A 19,893-nucleotide genomic window follows, 5' to 3' on the forward strand; every position below is an offset into this window, starting at 1 on the left:
TTATTATTATTACTTTAACAGCATAAGAGCTTTTTGCTCACCTGTTTGTGTATCTATCAGTAGAAGTGTGTTCACAGGCCAATATAAGTGTTGTGTGGGCTGAAAATCTTGAAATAGCTCTCAGAGGTGGGAGTTACTCCCTTGACTAAAGAGAGTATCAAAAATTCCTCCAGTTCATGATGGGAAATGAACCCAAATCAACTTCCCAGCTAGGGATAGCATCATTAGGGGTTCCTCCTACATGTGCTATTTCTGCAGAAGCATGCTTTCACAGGCCAATTTGAATGTCATATAGGCTGAAAAATCTAGAATAATTATGTTTCCCTACTCACATAGGTAATTGGTGGGGGGAAGGGTCATTCCATCCAACTAAGATGGCTAGTGACATCTCCAATTGAAGAAGCTTTAAAGCATTTTCCCAGTCACTAATAGGATTAGAATTGCTAATGTAATGATAGATAAATGCTCTGAATTGGAAAATTATGCTCTATAAGAGAAGTCTGAAAATAATAGGTGCTTAAAGTGTGTATCATTGAACAAAGACAAAGAAAAAAGTTATCATCATTGGCCTCCAATTAGAATACTGAAAACAATTGCAATAAGTAATTCAATGCAACAAAGTATTAAAAATCCAGAAGCAAATTACTGGGAAAAATGTTGGAGGACAAGTGTCAGGAGACTATTGCAAAAGGATCACCACAACTCCAACTTTGGACTTTTTAAATCTACAGAACAGAATATTAAAACAATAAATATCTTGGAAGATAATCCCTATTCACATCCAAGCTCACTAATTAGAATGGCAATAACAATAATTTGTTAACTTAGGTTAACAAACAGAATTTTCATAGATGGGCTGAGAAACTTAGAATGTTTGTTAATGGCAGTTCTCTTACAGAGCATTTTAGAGTGTTCTTCTTGCTGATTTATATGCAATAGGAACACTATAGGGCAGAGGTTCTCAACCTGTGCATTGCAACACCCTGGGGAGGTGCCATAATTTACCGGGGTGTTCCAGACAATGTAATAGTTTGTAAGATTTCCATGGCAAATATTAAAATGTATTAAGAATGAAAATTTTACTATTCGATAGCTGCTACTATTTGATCTGTATTATTAATGTAAATAATTATAGAAAATATTTGGGGTATTTTTGACGAAGAGAATGCATTGTGTTCCCTGACTGTATTCATGGGATCCGGTTACTACAAGCAATTGGCTCGGGTATTTTTTTACTGTGCAAGACTCATCAGTAGAATTTTTCTCAGCATGGTGGGTGCTTATTAATAGTAGAGAGTGTTTCTACAAGGAGGGGAGCAAGAATATTTATTGATGCTATTTAGGCAGTATTGAGTGAGTTGGCACACTGCTCTAGCTTGGAGGGAAAATTTACTTTCACTTCTGCCTGTTGGTGCTGTAAAAAGATACAGGCAGAGGTAAAAGTGATTCTTGCACTGCTTTTATTGGGACATACAGCCTAGAAAGCAAGATGTCAGGGATTATATGACCCAATGGGAGGGTCCCTATGAGACAAGCAAATGCATGGGGTGTGTTAGGGTTAATTAAGAGCAGAAACAGGTGCACATATACATGTGTATACACTAATGCTAGAGTACAGTAAACAAATTTGATGAATTTAAAGTACTGATTAGGTCATTAAACACAGATATTGTGGGGTTATTGGAGATATGGTCTACTCAGATATATGGGATATGGAATTTGCATATGGCAAATACAATGTGTACCAAAAGAACAACCAGGACAGGAGGGAGAAGGGTAGTGCAAGGAAGCCATAGGCTTTTGCTGCACTGGGCAGAAAAAAAGAAGGTAGATAAGAAAATAAAAATTATGTTTCCCAACTCACATAGGTAACTATCCAGTTGACTTTTGAATTTATTCAAACTGTTAGCCTCAACTACATGCAAGGGCAACTTGTTCCAGCAATTAACAACTCGCTGGCTAAAAAAACAAGCTTCCTACAATCCAATCAAAACCTCCACCCCTTAAATTTGAATTTATGGCCCTCAGTTCTGCAATTCTTTATAACAGTGAAAATTCCTCCTTCACTCATGTTACTAATCCTCTCAGAGCCTTATAAACCTCAATCAGGTCACCTGTGAGGTGGCTGGTTGCCAAGCTCTGTTGCCCACATAATTGGAGTCTTCCCTCATACAGTCATCCTTTTGCCAATCTCACCATTCGAGTTACACGTCTTTGAGCCTTTTCAATAAGCTCAATGTCTTTTTTTTTTCAGATGAGGCCTCTATATTCAAACAGCATTCCAAACGTGGTCTTACAATTGACTTATACAGTAGGATTATGACTTCCCTATCTCTACAGAATAACATTCAATAAATAATCGATAGGACACCATGGGCTTTCCTAGCTGCACCTTGACCTTACATTAGCTGCATTTAAACACAGCTGCCACTTCCCTGACCATCTTTGAAGTCTGTTCAAGTCATACTGAAGGAGCAGTTCTTGGCACCGATCATTAACGGCTCTACCAATCTTTGTCGCTTGCAAATTGTTACATCACATCTTATATCCTTTTGTTGATGTCATTTATGAAAATAAGGAACATCGGTGGTCTAAGAACTGTTCCTTGGGGGACCACACTCCTGATGTTACACCAATCTGAAGAATATCCATTAATCACAACCCTCTGCCTTCTGCCCTACACCCATCTAGCAATTCATCTTAGAATCCTTCCAGTAATACCAACCTATTACAGTTTATACAGTAACCTCTAATAGGGGACCAAGTCAAATGCTTTGCTATAATCCAAATAAACTATGCCAAAATTGTTCCTTAAATCCAACTCATGAGTAACTGTGTCAAAATAGCCTACTAAGTTAGTTAAACATGATTTTCCCTTAATGAAACCATGTTGTGTGTGTATTTTAGAATACTACCTATCCAAAAGTTCCTTGATTGCACTCTTAACCACTGCTTCTAAGATTATCTCTACCATTGAAGTCAACCTAACTCTGTAGATACCAACTTCAACTCTTAGCCATCTTTATGTATTGGTGATACTTTAGCACTTCTCCAATCCAAAGGAATCTTTTGAATCCAAAAATGTACTCATAATTAACCTCAAATGGTCCAATACACTCCCTGGTGATCTCACTCAAAACTACCAGGAATATGCCACCAACTCCAGTCTTACTTGCCTTTATGCTCAAAAGTTTTTCTAATAAACAGTCATCTGCAATTACAAAATCACTAATTCCATATGGATCAGCCTCTTCTCAGCATAAGGGGTTTTTCATCAGTAAAGACCGGTGCAATGTACCTATTCAATTCAGCCACAACATCAGCTGGGTTACCTAAGACTTTCCCCACACCCAGTGCACAAGGTTCCGATCTGATCAGCTTTCTTCTTCGTTGTACACACACACGCACACACACACGAACGAAAAATTCCTTGTCTCCATTCTTTGCTGTGTTAGCCAAATTCTTTCTCATATGCAGCCCTGGCCTCTCTAATCTTATTTGTGGTACTATTACAGATAAACTTGTACCTGTTGTAGACTTCAATACTATTCATCATTCCATAACTATCCCATGCTATCTTTTTCTGCTCTATATGACCAGCCAGTTCCACAGTCATCCATTTCAGCATACTCTTCCTGCAATATTTTCTTAATGGTATGTATGCACTTTCGTGGCTTCTGTGATTTTTGCTTTAAAAGTATTCCATAATTCAAATGTATTTGCCTTACTTGGAAATCCATCCAATTAACAGATGCCATATAGCACCTTAAACTGTCCAAGTCCCCTCTTCTGAAGTTAAAACCTGTGCCTTTAACTTTAACTACATATTTCTTCATCTTCCAAGTGATGATTTTGTGATCACTTCCTGACAATGGTTCCTATACTTCAAGCCCTATGTTATCTCATCAGATTCATTAGTAATGATGCCAAGAGTATTCTCATCCCTAGTACTTTCTGTAACAATCTGGTACAAATAATAACCATCTAGTATATTTTAAAAATTTTTCCCCATGGTGAGTTTCCCCTCCCACTTATTCCAATCAATCTGGGGCAGATTAAAATCACCCATAAGACATTTGTACTTGCTTGACTATTCCATCTGCATGTAAAGATTCTCATCATAGTCTTCACAAGTTACGTCTGCCAACATAGAATCTGTGTCATGTGACACAGATTCTATGCTGGCAGACGTAACTTCAGACTCAAAAAAAAAGCTCTTTTTGTGCTCAGGCTGCATTTGATAAGAAACATGACTCGTCCACCCCTTCTATCTTTCCTATCTTTCCTAAATACATTATACGTATGGTAGTGAAACTAATCATCCCCAATTTCTGGGTGGCACCACATTTCTGTTAGTCCTATTGTGTCAGCATTAGCTGTCCTAACCAAGAGTTCAAATTCAGCTATTTTACTCATAACACTCACGACATTACTGTAGACCTGGTTAAGACTAAGTAATCTTCTATAGTTTACTACCCTGACACCCTTATTTATTCTTTAGTATTTCACTTTTTTGCGTTTTGTTTCATATTGATATATTTATTGTTGATTATTCCAAATTAGGCTTGTACCCCAAGCTTTATCTCCCACTACCCCCCACACCCGCTTGAAATGTTGCTACCCTCTGAACATCTTCTCAACATCAGCTGTTGTAGGAACAAACAAGTACTAAGACAGAGAGGATATCAACAGGTGTTATTGTTCTTGGATTAATGTTATCAGTAAGGTCTAAGGATTCCGTACTGTTTTCAATATTTATTAATCATGCAGATGAAGGCTAATGATAATCATGCAGATTAAGTTTGCAGAGGATACAATGGTTGGCACTATGGTTCATGGCAATAATCAAAGTATGTTACTACAACAACATCTAGGAAAAATTAGGCAGATGTGGACTGAAGTGGCAACTGAAATTTAAAATTGAAAAACGCAAATGAAAATGAGAGACTTGGTGGTTTAATTACTGCAGCCAGACATGTTCTCTGAGCAGTGTACAGACAGACTGCTAGGAGCTGCTCATGGGATTTTGTCAACAATACACAGGAGTTTTGCCAGCAGGTATAAGAAAGTAATTAATCCACTTCACACGGAAATGGTAAGGCTACATATTGAGCACTGCATACAATGAAGCTACCAGGAGCCTCATTTTAGGATGTGAATCTGTTGGAATGGGTGCAGAGAAAAACAATGAGATTAGCAAGGGGAACAAAAGGCTACTCTTACCCAATAAAGACTTCAGTTCAGCAAACTGCGGCATCTAGAAACTAGGCACCTGCGAGGAAGTCTGACTGAGGTGTTTAAACCTGAATGGACAGAGAATGTTAAATGTTGATGGCATCTTGCTGAGAAAACACATATAAGGGGGCATATATATAAACTGATGAAGGTTAACTGCGGGACAGATGTGAGAAAATTTGCTTTCAGCCAGATAGTAGTTGATTATTGTAACAAACTTCCATCTGTTGTTGTGGAAGCATATACTCTGCTGAAGTATATTACTGCTGCCCATAAATTTAAGGAAGAATTAAATTATTAGTGGGATGTGGTTATGTCTTCCCTGCCCCCTTCTTTTTTGGCTGATGCTGTATAAGCCTTACATCATTTGCTAATGCTAAGTACTAATTTCTTAACAGCAATATGTATAGATATTGTTATATTGGCTGTTAGCACAGTGCTTCTGAACATTGCAATATTCTAATGATGATTTCTATATTTAAACTTTTAAATTTTTGATCACTAAACTACACCTCATTTCACAATTACAATAAATGACAGAGAAAGCCATAGAAAATAAACTGGCAGTCACATATTTGATACCTAATTCTAGGCTAAAGCAACTAGACTTTTTGAAATTGGTGAAATAATGAGCCCTTAAACTCTACATGGAGTGTAATCTGCCTTTAATTTCTTAAAGAATTACACATTCACAGATGTTTCGTGGTACTTCTTGTACCACTTCTTCACTGAACTCTTGTAATGCTGTCCTTATAACATGATCAGCCTCACATACCAATTGTCTGACCTTAGTTGGGAGAGTGTATTCATAATAGTTGGGTAGGGCATTCATAATTTCTAGTAACACTGGTTTTTTTCAAAACTGTTATTCAGTTAGGCAAGGAGATCTAGATATGGGATTTTTGTAGGGGTTGGCGTGTAATTAAGACCTAAGTTTAGGATTTCTAATTTGGGAGGGTTGATTACTTTAGGGCAGTATTTCTCAACCCCCTTTTTTTTTTTTTTTTTAAATTACTACCCCCTAAAGGGCTTTTTTAGACAATTTTTTTTTCTAAACTTACTTTTTTTATTCAATAGGTTCCCTGAGCCTAATAGTCAATGTTCAGTATGATGTTAGTAAGTTTAATTCTAATGTCTCCTCTTGAACATATATCAATTCTGTTTCTTTCCTTTGTTTACTGAACTAAAACCACTTTCAAACATATAAGATGTTGGAAAACAAAGTAATTTGGCCATTCCAGACCACATTGTTGGATAAAGAAGTTTAGTTGTTTTTGATCCCAACCCAGCCATTCCACCTTTTTCAAATTTATATTCGCATTCTTCATTACATTTTAATTCAATGAGATCTCTAATTTCTTCACTAGCAGACCCAGCATCGCATCCAATTGGATCTAACATCGATGCCTTAACTTCAAAAGAAAATAAATCTGAAAATTTATTTTTCATTTCACCTTTTAAAGAACACAAATGATCTGAATAATTCTTAAGATCATTCTTGGTGAGAGATTCATTGATTTCAACTAACTCTTGCATACCATGATATCGTTTTCTCATTAAATTGCTTTCAAATATTTCTAGTTTTTTGGAGAAGGCTTTTAATACATGTTTGCAGTCTTCACCATAATTAATTTCCCTTGAAGTTAAAGTGATACTTCATTAAGTTTTTGAAAAATCCAAGCCATACAGTGTATGTTGTTTTTGTGTTTGCTAATCTCCTTTGCTAAATCTGTCTCCTTCACTTTCTAAAAAAACTAATTATCGCATCAAAAAGGTTTAAATCTTGTTAGACAGTTTCCTTTAGAAAGCAATCTGACTTCTGTATGTAAAAGAAGCCACACATACTGTTCTTCATTATCAACACAATTTTCTGAAAAGGCAATCATATTTGTTATGTGACTTTATTTTATTGATGGCTTTAATAACTATACTGAGAGACTGATAAAGAACCGGATTAATATTTTTTTGCAACCAGATGGTGTGTCGGTGCACAATGCAGTGTACTGCAAGAACTTTGGGACATACTTCCTTTAGGTGGGCTATAAATTCTTGCCTTCCAAATTTTCCAATGGTACTTGTCTTTCATCAAACCATGTTTTTACAGCAGCAAAAGTGGATGCTCCAGTACAGTCAGTTTCTATAGATTTTACAAACAATAGCTCTTCTTGCAGTTTACAATCATCACTGAAATAGTGAATGTATGCCATTAGAAGAGCCTTACTGTCAGTAATTCTGGATTCAATCGGAATAGAAAATTTTCTCGTTACCAGTTTGGCAATTAGCTGCTTTTCAATGTTAACTGAAACCTTTGATTCGTCTTCAAATTTAATTGTTGCTCAATGGCAATGCTTTTAAAAACGAAGGATTTTGATGCATCACTATTGGAATTAAAGTCTAATGCAGGTCATATAACAGTCTCAGCAACTGTTTCAGCACTACCAGTTTTTGCAATGATTTCTGCAATTTTATAAGACACAATCACCCATTGTAATTTGTTTGTTTGTTCTTCTTAACTAAGGAAGTAACAGTGTTATGTTGCTCAAATTCTATTTAAAATTTTTAAAATATTCAATGTATACCAACTTTATCAGAATGTTTCCTTTTTAAGCGATCTAAAAGTCTTGATGGTTTCATAGCCTCATTTGAAAAAAACTGTTACACATAAGACACTGTCTTGAGTCGAATGTGCTTTCAATAAAACCATAAGATAGATATTCATCCAGATACTGTCGACGCTTTTTCTTTTCAGCACTTGACATGATTCATGATGGGTTGAATAACTACAAAAAATGAAATAATAAAATCTAAACTATTTTTATTTAACTCTCATAGCCCATGTCACTCACAAAAGCACTGCGGATCAAAAATAAACAACTTTCAAAAGGAAACAATAAGTCAATACTAATTTCTGCTTAGAAAGTAGAAACAATAGACTGAAACATTTCCTCATCCCATCCATGCCTCATATACAGTATTGACCAATGAAACAAAAGAATAAAATAAATAAACCATGCCCAGCACTCCGCAGCTGTTGGAAAGGTGCAAACCCCAAGGATTGCAGAGACATTACCTCTGAAAGCACTTAGGCATTTAATGGCTATGAAAAGCAAAGGTGGTTGAATGAAATCACATCCACTATCTTTCTTTTATCAAAATTTCTCACTCACTCCTAATATAATATACTTATATGTTAAAAATCAGTTATCTCAGGGTTAACATTTAACATTTTATTCCGCAATATTTAAAATATTGCGGAAGAAAATGTCATTGTGTAGGGATGAACTTTGGAGGGCCACTGTAATAGCCATGATTTTTGTCCCCCCCCATAAACCAATTTTCATCCCCTTCGGAGCAATATCACCCCCAAGGGGATGAAAAAAGGTTGTTCCTTGTTTTCATTTGTAGGTAGTATCTGTATTTTTCTTGTGCTTTCATGAGTACACTAAAGTCTTCCTGTCCTGATTGAGGGTATTCTTCAGCATTTCTTTCAAAGATTTGACTTCCCTGTACAAGTTGATTCTGTTCTTATTGTACTTCATAGTTGCTTTCAGAAGTTCCATTGATGCTAAGTGAATAATCCTGAGTTAAGGCACTGCACTGGGTCCTTAAGTTTGATTCATTTATTCTGGTGTGCTTGGAGGCTGCTTTTTCATGCCTTGTGATTTCTTAGATAGTGCTGTTTCTGTATGTGGATCTTAAATATTCTTTGGAGGGTGGTGGGTAGGTACAGCAAAAACTGGAAATTGGTTAATTAACGAGCACTTAAATCTGCTCGTCACACTCCATTGGAATCTGCCTTTAATTTATTAAAGAAATTAAAGATTTTTCTCAATGTTTCATGGTATTCCTGTACCACTTCTTCAGTGAACCCTTGTAATGCTGTCCTTATGAGAGCATCAGCCTCACATACCAACAGGAAATACCCCAGAATGTCTGGGAATGATTTGCAGTTCTTTTGAAGAAATTAAAGGCAGATTACACTCCACGCAGGTGGAGAGATCCCTCATATCGTGGAATTATACTTCGCAACTGCCTTGCCATCATTGCAACACCAGGGTGCCTGCTCACCCATTGAAGAGGAGCCAATCAGCTCTGAAACAGTGCCGTCTGGGTGGTGGCATCCGCTGAGTATAAGTAACAATAGTCTTCTCCTATGGTGAAGAGTTACTTATTCGAGGTATTGCAATATCATGGCAACCGATTGTGAAGGTATTAAACAATATGAGATTAACTAAAATGATGCTGTTTTGGCTAATTCAGAGTGTTCTCTGTATTAATACGATGTGTTTGCATTAACTTGTATGTTGCACATTGACATGCTTATTCATTACAGGCATCAGTGTGCAATTTAAATTGCTGCATTCTGATCCGTTTTGACAAGTTAAAAATGGATCAGAATGTGGCAATATTCTTTTGGGCACTTACTATCCTACAAGGAGAGCTATGATCTTTCAAATAAGATTGTATAGAAGATGAATCTTGGTGCCATCACTGTGAATAGGAGATGAACTTTCAGCATGCAGTAGAAACTGTCCCCAGTCTCCAAGAGTGAAAGAAATGTTGATTCCATAGTTCCGCATGAAAAATTATGATAACCACTTTTTTGCCTACCATATTATGCAGGATATTTCAGAGACTGCGGGGAGTCATTACGGTACAAGTAAACACATGGGTTGTGTTAGGGTAGCTAAGAAAAAGAACAGGTGCATGTATACTTGCGTGTACACCAATGCTAGGAGTTTGGTAAATAAATTTGAGGAATTTGAGGTATTGCTCAAAACATCAAAGGCGGATATCGTTGGGATATCGGAGACGTGTTCTGCATTCCTTATATCATTTCACACAGATATAAGGAATGCAGAACTGGAATTTGGGGAGTACAACGTCAACAGAAAGGATAGACAGGATAGGAAGGGAGGAGAGGTTATGCTATTAGTTAAGAAATACATAAAATCCAAGGAAGTGAAGCCAGTCGACATTGCTGGACAGTGCAGTGTCGAGTCAGTTCGGTGTGGCATAAGGATTGGGAGATCAAAATTGAGAGTAGGAGTGTGCTATAGGCCTAATGACTCTGATGAGTATAATAAGAAACTGTACAGGGAAATAGAGTGGGCCAGTAAATCAGAGAGTCTTATAATGGGGGATTTTAAATTCCCAGATATTGACTGGAATTTGGGGACTGGTCACTCATACACTAGCAAGGCTTTTGTGAATTTATTGGATGATTGTTTTCTACATCAGCATGTTCGGGAGGCAACTAGAGGGAGTAATACTCTTGATTTGATTATCAGTAGTGATTCTTCATACATTAAGAATCTGCAGGTAAATGAACCACTAGGTGGCAGTGATCACAGTGTGCTGAAGTGGGATTTACGCAAAGAGGTAACTACCATCAGGGGTAAAAGGACGGGTTATTGCTTTCGTAAAGGCGACTACGATGGTCTGAGACAGTATTTAAATTCTATACAGTGGGACCAACTGATGATTTTACCAACAGCAAATTCAAAATGGGAAGCATTCAAAGAACTTATCTTGGAAGCTACTACGCTTTACATACCAACTAAGAAATACTGTTCAAGGTTTAGACCTAAATGGATGTGAGATGAACTAATGAGACATATGGCAGAGAAGAAAAATGCATGGGATACATATAAATTAACACATGAAACAGAAGCCTATGATAGATATAAGTTGATCTGTAACCAAGTTACAAAGGAGGTTAGGCAGGCGAAGGCAGATTATGAGAAATCTTTGGCAAGGGATGCAAAGAGTTCTTTACTTATGTAAACTCTAAAAGGAAGGGGATGGATCAGATTGGTCCACTTGATATTGATGGTTCAACTGTTGATGATCCTGCTCAGGTAGCTAAGAAACTAAATGAATATTTTGCATCGACATTCACACATGAGGAGTTATTCAGCAAGGGGAATGCCAGAGGTGTATTCAACTCTGGCAGTAAGCTAGATAATCTTGCAATAACTGAGAGTAAAGTGGAGGAGAAATTGTTGAAGATAAACACAAGAAAGGCACCTGGAGTGGATGGGATCTATCCAGTTATAATAAAGGAGGCAGCAAAGGAAGTAGGCAAACCCTTAGCCATAATTATGAGAGCTTCCTTAGACTCAGGGGAGGTACTCATAGACTGGATGTGCAAATGTGACCCCAATCCACAAAGGAGGATCAAAGGCTGACACAAGTAATTATAGACCTGTGAGTTTAACTTCTGTTCCAGGAAAATTAATGGAGGCACTGGTTAAAGAAGCACTGCAGGATCATCTAGACAAGACTTCAGTTATATCTCGGACACAGCATGGTTTTGTTAAGGGTCAGGTTCTCTTGCCTGACCAGTTTGATTGGATACTATGATGCAGTCACAAAAGAAAGCAGGGAATAACTTTGATATTGCATACTTGGATCTTAGAAAGGCTTTTGATACTGTTGCACATGGAAGACTGCTGCACAAATTGGAGCAGTGTGGCATTGGAGGCAAATTGCTGCTATGGATAAAGGGGTGGTTGAGGGGGAGAAGACAGAGTGGTAATCAATGGACACTGCTCATCGTGGACTAATGTTATTAGTGGAGTCCCTCAGGGTTCAGTGTTGGGTCCATTATTGTTTTCTGAATTTATAAATAATATTGATGATGGTATATCAAGCTTAATGTCCAAGTTTGCAGACGATACAAAAGTTGGCAAGGTTGTTAAGGACACTACTGACGCTATGCTGCTGGAACAGGATTTGGAAAGGTTGAGCAGATGGGCTGAGAGGTGGCAAATGAAGTTTAGCATTGACAAATGTAAAGTACTACTTCCCATATGTAGTACTTGACAAATGTAAAGTGCTACATATGGATAACAGCAACCCCAGAGCAACGTATCAAATCTGTGGTACTACACTGACAGTGGTAGAGAATTAAAAGGACCTGGGAGTAATTGTGCAGGCAGATATGAAGTTCTCTGAGCAGTGCAGACGGGCTGCGAGAGTAGCTCATGGTGTCTTATCAATGATATACAGGAATTTTTCTAGCAGGGATAAGGAGGTGATTATTCCCTTGTGTAAGGCAATGGTCAGGCCACACCTTGAGTACTGTATACAGGTCTGGAGGCCTCATTTCAAGAAGGATGTAGAGCTGCTGGAATGAGTACAGAGAAGGGCAACAAGGTTAGTGAAGGGAACAAAGGGTTGCTCTTACAAAGAAAGGCTTAAGTTTTGCAAATTACAGTGTGTGGAGACTAGGCACCAGCGAGGTGATCTGATAGAGGGGTATAAAGCCTTGAATGGTTTGAGCATGCTCAATGCTGATGGGATTCTGCCTCTTGCTCAGAATAATCACCTGAGAGGGCATAAATTCAAATTGAGGAAAGACAGATGTAGGATAGATGTGCAGAAATTTGCCTTTAGCCAGCGGACAGTTGGTTGGTGGAACAGACTTCCATCCCTTGTTGTGGAAGTTGATAGCCTAAATAAATTTAAGGCTCAGCTGGACAGGTTTTTCGAACGAACGGAGGGGTAAAGTGGAAGTTTTTTTTTTTTTTATTTTTTTCCTGGCTGATGCTGCATAAGCTTGCTTTCTTGAATCATATGCCTTTACTAATGCTAATGCCTTTTGCTATTACACTTTATAGAACCTGATGGCCATATCTCTCGATGATGTGCTAAAACTTTGAATACCTATGCCTCAACATCAAATATAAACCAGGACGAGAGAGAGAAAGAGACTGTTTCATGATAATGCATAACCACACATTGCAAACCTGATTTAGACCTTACTTCTAACAATGCATTGGAAAGTTAACACCCTGCATACAGTACAGTATAGATTTGTCACCATGTGGCATTTCTCTTTTCCTGTCTATTGAACAAGTGCTTTAAAATATTGAAATTTCATTCCAGACACTGAAGCCAAAACAGCCTTCAAAGAATGGTTTCATTAATAGTAAGAAGAACTTTTTAAAGGAGAAATACATATAGATTTGTGAAGCAATAGGATGTGTAAATAAATGCTAAAACTGATTTTCAATTTTTCAAAAAAATCAATTTTTAAAAAGCCTTAAATGTGTTTTCATCAAATAATCCTAGTATCTAAAATAATACAAGCATCTAAAACTTTTACATATCTACAACATTTTGCAATTTTCTTGTAGCCAAGTATATGACCAGCAGGCACTAAAACATTGCACAGATATTTAGGAATACAAGTAATAACAAACAGGCATATTCAGGAGAACTGACTTTTGAGGCAATGACCTCCCTTCTCAGACAATATAAAAATGCCTAAATAAATCAAAGATCTTTTGAACAACGTCTATTCTAACAGCCAAGAACCAGGTATCTAAGAACCCACAAAATCTTATATAAGATCAATATATAAATCTTATATAAGTTTAACATGTGCAATACTCACATCAATGTACTCGTGTAAATGCGGATTTGTGATGTTCTTATCAATTTGCAGCTAATAATGATTTAAGAAGCTACTGAGAAGTCGAGGATTTATGGATGCTATCTGTGAAGCACTGCTTTTTAATAACTTGTATTATTAATAGTGGCATAAATAATGCAAGAAAACAAGCTTATACAGAATCAGCCAAAAAAAAAAATTCCCACTTTCCTCTCCTTTGTATCTAATCAAAATACCAACTCCAGGTGGAAGTTTGTTCCAACAATCTACTATCCTTTGACTGAAAGCAATTTCTGCATACCTATCCTCAATTTAAATTTATGCTCCAACATGTGTATTGTCTGAGCAACAGTAAGAATGCCATCAACATTTAGATTACTCAATCCATTCAAAGCCTTAAACATATCAATCAGTCCTCATAGATGCCTAGTTCAATTTGAAGAATTGAAGTTTTTCTTAGTAAGGTACCCTTTGTTCCTTACTAATCTTGTTTCTTTTTTCTGCACCCATTCCCACAGACTCAACTTTCCTAAAGTGAGGCTTCCAGATCTGTAAGCAGTATTCAAAAGTTGTGGCCTAACCATACAGCAGAATAATCATCTTAACACCCTGCTGGAAAAATTCTTGTATATCACTGACAAAATCCCATGAGCTGTCCTAGTAGCCCATCCACACTGCTCAGAGACCGTCATGTCTGACTGCACAATTACCGCCACCCCCCCAGTCTTTTTCGTTCTCTACTCTTGAATATAGTACCACACAGTTGTTATTCTGGGATTAGATGTTAAACTTCAACTGCCACTTCTAAGCCCATCTGCCTAATTTTAACAAATCTTGTTATAGTGTAACAAGATTTGTTACACTATAACAAATCTAATAAAGAAAAATGTACATAATTCTAGAACCAGTCCCATAGTTTTTTTTTAGATCCAACAGTGAATCATGTACGTTTGACAGTATCATATGCTGATATTAAATAAAGTAAATATGTAAATATCTCTGTACCTGACTTAACCGCCTACTCCTAGGACGCAACTTGACAGGTGAAACAACCTCATCTGATGCTCCTGATGCTTCTTCACTTTCACCATCTGAGCCAATTTTGGGATGCTCATGGACAACACCTGAAAATGTGGAATATATTCATAAGTTAGCATATACTTTTCTTAAACAATCTGAATGTGTACGATACTGATTAACATAGAATAGAGACATCCAGAACTCTGGGCCATAGATTCAAATTACAGGGGAAGAGGTTTAGACTAGATTGTAGGAAGTTTGCTTTTAGCCAGCAAGTCACTGATTGCTGGAACAGGTTGCTGTCACAGATAGTTGAGGCTGAAGGTTTGAATAAATTCAAAAGTCAAATGGATAGTTACCTATCCATTAGGTAACTATCCAGGGAAGCAAATAATTATTTTTCTGACCCCCCCCCCCCTTTTTCTTTTCCTCCCCGGCCAATGTAGAGCCTTTGGCTTCCTTATACCGTATGACCATTGCTATTATTATAAATAGCTAAATTCCCAAGAGCTTCCAATTTTTTATTTTTCACAAATATAATTATACCATGGCTAATAAAAAAAAATAATAATAAATAAATAAACTGAACCAGAAAATCATATTTGGGTCTGCTAAACCTTTTAGCATATGATTTTTAGGTTCATTTTGTGTTAAACTCTTCAGTAGTCATGCAGTTTAATGTTTGTGTCTAAAAACATTAGATACAAATTTTGAAATTCTGTCTCATGGCATTATCATGCTAATAAATTCTTCCAACAAAATAAAGCACATACACTAAAATGACTTAAAATTTGATATTTCACTTTCTAAGGAAACTGGAATCTAATTATTAAAAGATAATTTATGTACTCTATGTAGTTTATAGTGAAATGGAAGTTAACTAAGCCTACACACCAACAACTTGAAAAGGCAGAATGCAGAGCAGAAATGGGTGCAGCCAGGAATCAGCCTCTGAGGGAGTGGGGGGGGGACCCTGCATCCTACAATTCAATTTTGGATTATGGTTCTGATCCATTAATTGCAATTGGCTCAATACAAACTTCTTGCAGCCACTGCCAATGATGTACTGCAGGGGGAGACAAGGTTCAGCTGTCCTAAATTACTAGTCCTCCTAAGAGTCTTAACAGGTACCACTTCAGATGCAAAAAAAAATAACTATTACTTCCAGACATTGTCTTTTGGCACCAAAAGAGATCAAAGAAGGTCCAGCTTTATCATCAGATCAGCCTGTGGAAACTACCAAATGAAAATAAAATTCCTGAACATTTGAGAAGAAACAAACTATGCCCACCTCCCCTACAGATGAGGTAGGCATAGTTTGTCTAATTGTTTTAATAACTGGTAGGAAACTATTTTTATTTTTTCTTTAAATTTATTCAAACTTCCCACTTTAGCAACACCAGTTGGAAGAGTTTGTTTCAACATTAAATCACTATCTGGCTGAAATCAAAATTTTCACATCTTTTTCTCATCATCAAACTTCAAACTTTTTCAACCTAAATTTATGGGCCATTCAAGAAAGAATAAGGATTCCAATAGCATTTAAAACTTTAAACACCTCAATCATGTTTCCTGAGAGATACTAAATTTCCTGACACTGCAATTTACGTAGCTCAAGTTATGTAAATTGCTTTCTTGATAAGAGTACCCTTTCGTGTGTCTGACCAATCTTGTTGGTCTTCTTTGCACCTAATCCAACAGATCTTATATCCAAACCTAAAATAAGGCTTCCAAACTTGTGTACATAAACTTGTAGAGACCTCCCCCAAACCCAAGGATGCTCACAAATTATGGTCAAAGAGTTACTTACCTCCTTTTCTGCTTCTTTTAATAATTGTATAGATGCAGTTAGCCTCAGGTGTCTTTCTGTATAGTATTTTAGCTTTGACAATTTCTCTTCCACCTTCATCTCAGTTATCACAAATTATAACTCCAAGTTATAACTTGGCATATTTCTGGTATCTCTATCCTTAAAAACTTCTTCATGCATGAATATAGATACAAAATATTCATTTTGCCAGCAACCTGAGTAGGATCATCAACAATTATGCCATTTATATCTGGTGGACCAATTTGATTCATCCATTTCCTTCTAGTGTTAATATATGTAAAGAATTCTTTCCATTCTTGCCCAAAGACTTCTTACAATCTGTGCCTCAGGTTGCCTAATTCCCTCATTGACTTAATGAGGGAGTTAGGCACTCCCTGACTCGTAGACTAGTTTGCACTTACTGTAGGTTTCTGTGTCCCCTACTCTGGCCCCGTAAAAATGGGACAATTATAAATTATCTCAAGATTAAGGAGACAGAGTATAATTTATAATCATCCCATGCAATCCTGTTCTCTGTCACTAGTCTTATCAGTTCATTAAACATCCATTTAGGTCTGAACCTTAAACAATATCTCTGAGTTGGTATTAAGGCTTAAGTTTTGCAAATTACAGTGTCTGGAGACTAGGCACCGGCAAGGTGATCTGATAGAGGTGTATAAAGCCTTGAATGGTTTGAGCATGCTCAATGCCGATGGGATTCTTCCTCTTGCTCAGAATAATCACCTGAGAGGGCATAAATTCAGATTGAGGAAAGACAGATGTAGGATAGATGTACGGAAATTTGCCTTTAGCCAGCAGGTAGTTGGTTGGTGGAACAGACTTCCATCCCTTGTTGTGGAAGTTGATAGCCTAAATAAATTTAAGTCTCAGCTGGACAGGTATTTCGAACGAACGGAGGGGTGAAATGGAAGCGGTTTTTTTTTTTTTTTTGGCTGATGCTGCATAAGCTTGCTTTCTTGCATCATATGCCTCTACTAATGCTAAACACATTATGATTAGTTCCCTGAATGCTTTCATTTAGAATTTACAGCTGTTAACATCAATAGTTGGTCCCACTGAAAAGAAATTACAAAACTGCCTAAGACCATTGTAATCACCTTTATAAAAACAAAATCCCTTCCCTTTACTTCTTCAGTTATATCTTTTAAGTAAATCCCACATCAATAGATTATGATCACTGCCACCTAGTGGTTCCTTTATCTGGAGATCCTCTAACACACTGATGTAGAAAACAGCCTATCAGAGAAGTAAAAGTTGTGTGCCCATTCTATTTTTCTGTATAGTAATTTGTTACACTCCTCAGTCATTTGGACTAATCTACTCTCATTCACTTTTATTTTTTCCAGTAAATTTTCCAGCCTTAGTTTCTATGTGGTTTCTTAATCAAGGGTATAATTTCTCCCCACCTCTCCTCTCTTTCTGTACACAATGTACTCATCATATTCAAGCTCTACATCCTCTGTTTCTGAGTAGCATCATGTTTCCACCATCCTACAATGTCCACATTTGATGACTTCATCAAAACTTCAAATTCATTTAGTGTACTCCTAGCATTAATATACAAGCATGTATATTGTGAGCTGTTTTTGCTCTTAGTTGTATTAACATTATTCACATTTGGCCACAGATGTTTTAAATGCAAGAGATTCTTCATAAGGAAAATAACTATGTTCAGAGTTTAAAATGTCAATTACAACAAATAACTGAATACACTGAAAGTAATCTGGTCCCAAACAAAAATAATAACTAGGGGGCTTTGCTCGCCAACCCCCACAAAAGCTTTTCTATGTAAAATGTAGAGGTAAGATGGAGTAAGTCAAATCTTTTCTACGTAAAAGACACCTGTCAAAATGCACTGATCGATATCTAATCAGGAAATGACATATGTAATTATTTACATGTGCATTTGTAGTGATGTAATTGACCTGCCCACTTGTACCACATGACACACATCCCTCTTCTCCCATTAGCTACCCCGCCATGTATGTGACATTCTCAAGGTGGAATAAATATCACTATGTAATTATTTACCTGCATTTACATAGGTCACTTAGGAAAATGCCTTTTGCTTCGGGTTCCATAATGTATGAGGAATATTGTTGCATCCGAAAGAGCAAGGCTAAAATATTTAATTAAAATATTTACAAACTAAACAAATGTTTAAAATATTTAACTAAAATATTCATAAACTAAACAAATATTTAAAATATTTACAAAATACCAAACTATATTGGGTCCCTTCATCAGCTGACATTACAATGGAACATCAAATGATGCCAGGCATGGTCACATATTAGACAGCAAAGCACATGCACGAGGTTGGTGAACGTTACGGAGGCAGCTGTCTTTCAATGGAAGACAACAATGTAATTATCTAACTGTGCATTTGTAGTGATGTAATTGCCCCGCCCTCTTCTCCCATTGGCTCAAATAAATATCACTAGGAGGAAAACATTTTTAATGTATAGATAGATAACAATAAAAAAACTGAAAAAAAATTTCAATGGGCATAATAGCACTGTCTTCATGAATGCTCCATATGGCACTAAGAAAATATTTCTCATTAATCTTCTTCTGATGAAAATTCAAGAGAAAATATAACTACCCTTGCAAGTGACATTAGACATTGCTTCAACAATGCTAACAAGATAAGAACAGCTCACTCAGCCTTCAATTTGCCCTTAAATAGGGAAAGTAAAGAATAACACAAAGCAAAGGTTCCACAGGAGTGCCAGATCATTTTCTGGGTTGAGCATAACGAGATTCAATCACATCATACAAAGATCTTAATATAAAAATAAATGAATGGAAGGAGTAACTCTGATGTTTGCTGGTGATATCTGCCAAATGTGAGCAGTCATTTAATGTGAAACCAAATGTGATGAACTACAAGCCTACCCCAACAGAAAAAAAAAACATCTAATAGAAAATTGGCCACTCTTGACCTTGTTGTTGGACAATAAGCCTTTGACATTTTATAAAAGCTATTCCAAAAAGTAACAAACAGATAATGAAAACTGACCATGCCTAAGATACTTTAATTTGAATAATTATGATAAAATCCTGACAATCACTTCCTCGCAGAAGTGATTATCATCGGCTCTATACAATTTTTATGCTTACTTGCAACTTTTTTTTTTTTTTTAAATGTAAACCCCAAACACAAGAGGTATTAGAACTTATAGTACTTAGTACTGTGCTTGGGTTGGGGTTGAGAAGACGAAAGAAGATATTTGTTGACATTGAACTTGAACATCTGTAATTTTCAGGAAATACATATGAAGGAAGGTTGTTCCAGAAAACGGCAGTTGAATGAATAAACGAGGAAGATGAAAAGTTGGTTCTGTGAGTTTGAAGTTGGACAGTAAATGGATGTTGGCTGGTGGCGGCATGTGTTTGGACTGTT

The 19,893-nt window shown here is 36.7% G+C and overlaps 1 protein-coding gene across 1 annotated transcript in view; it reads right to left on the reverse strand.

Annotated features, from left to right (window-relative positions):
- Nucleotides 1-19,893, reverse strand: part of LOC150078195 (cyclin-dependent kinase 17-like) — a 251,117-nt gene that overhangs the window by 164,438 nt on the left and 66,786 nt on the right. Inside the window, exon 4 of the mRNA XM_090385304.1 lies at nucleotides 14,642-14,760. Within this exon, the coding sequence (XP_090241430.1) occupies nucleotides 14,642-14,760 (119 nt within the window). The remainder of the gene's footprint in view (nucleotides 1-14,641; nucleotides 14,761-19,893) is intronic.

Source organism: Mastigoproctus giganteus, chromosome 11 (genome assembly GCF_048544385.1).
Source record: "Mastigoproctus giganteus isolate SK-2022 chromosome 11, ASM4854438v1, whole genome shotgun sequence".
In the NCBI taxonomy this organism is placed as follows: domain Eukaryota; kingdom Metazoa; phylum Arthropoda; class Arachnida; order Uropygi; family Thelyphonidae; genus Mastigoproctus; species Mastigoproctus giganteus.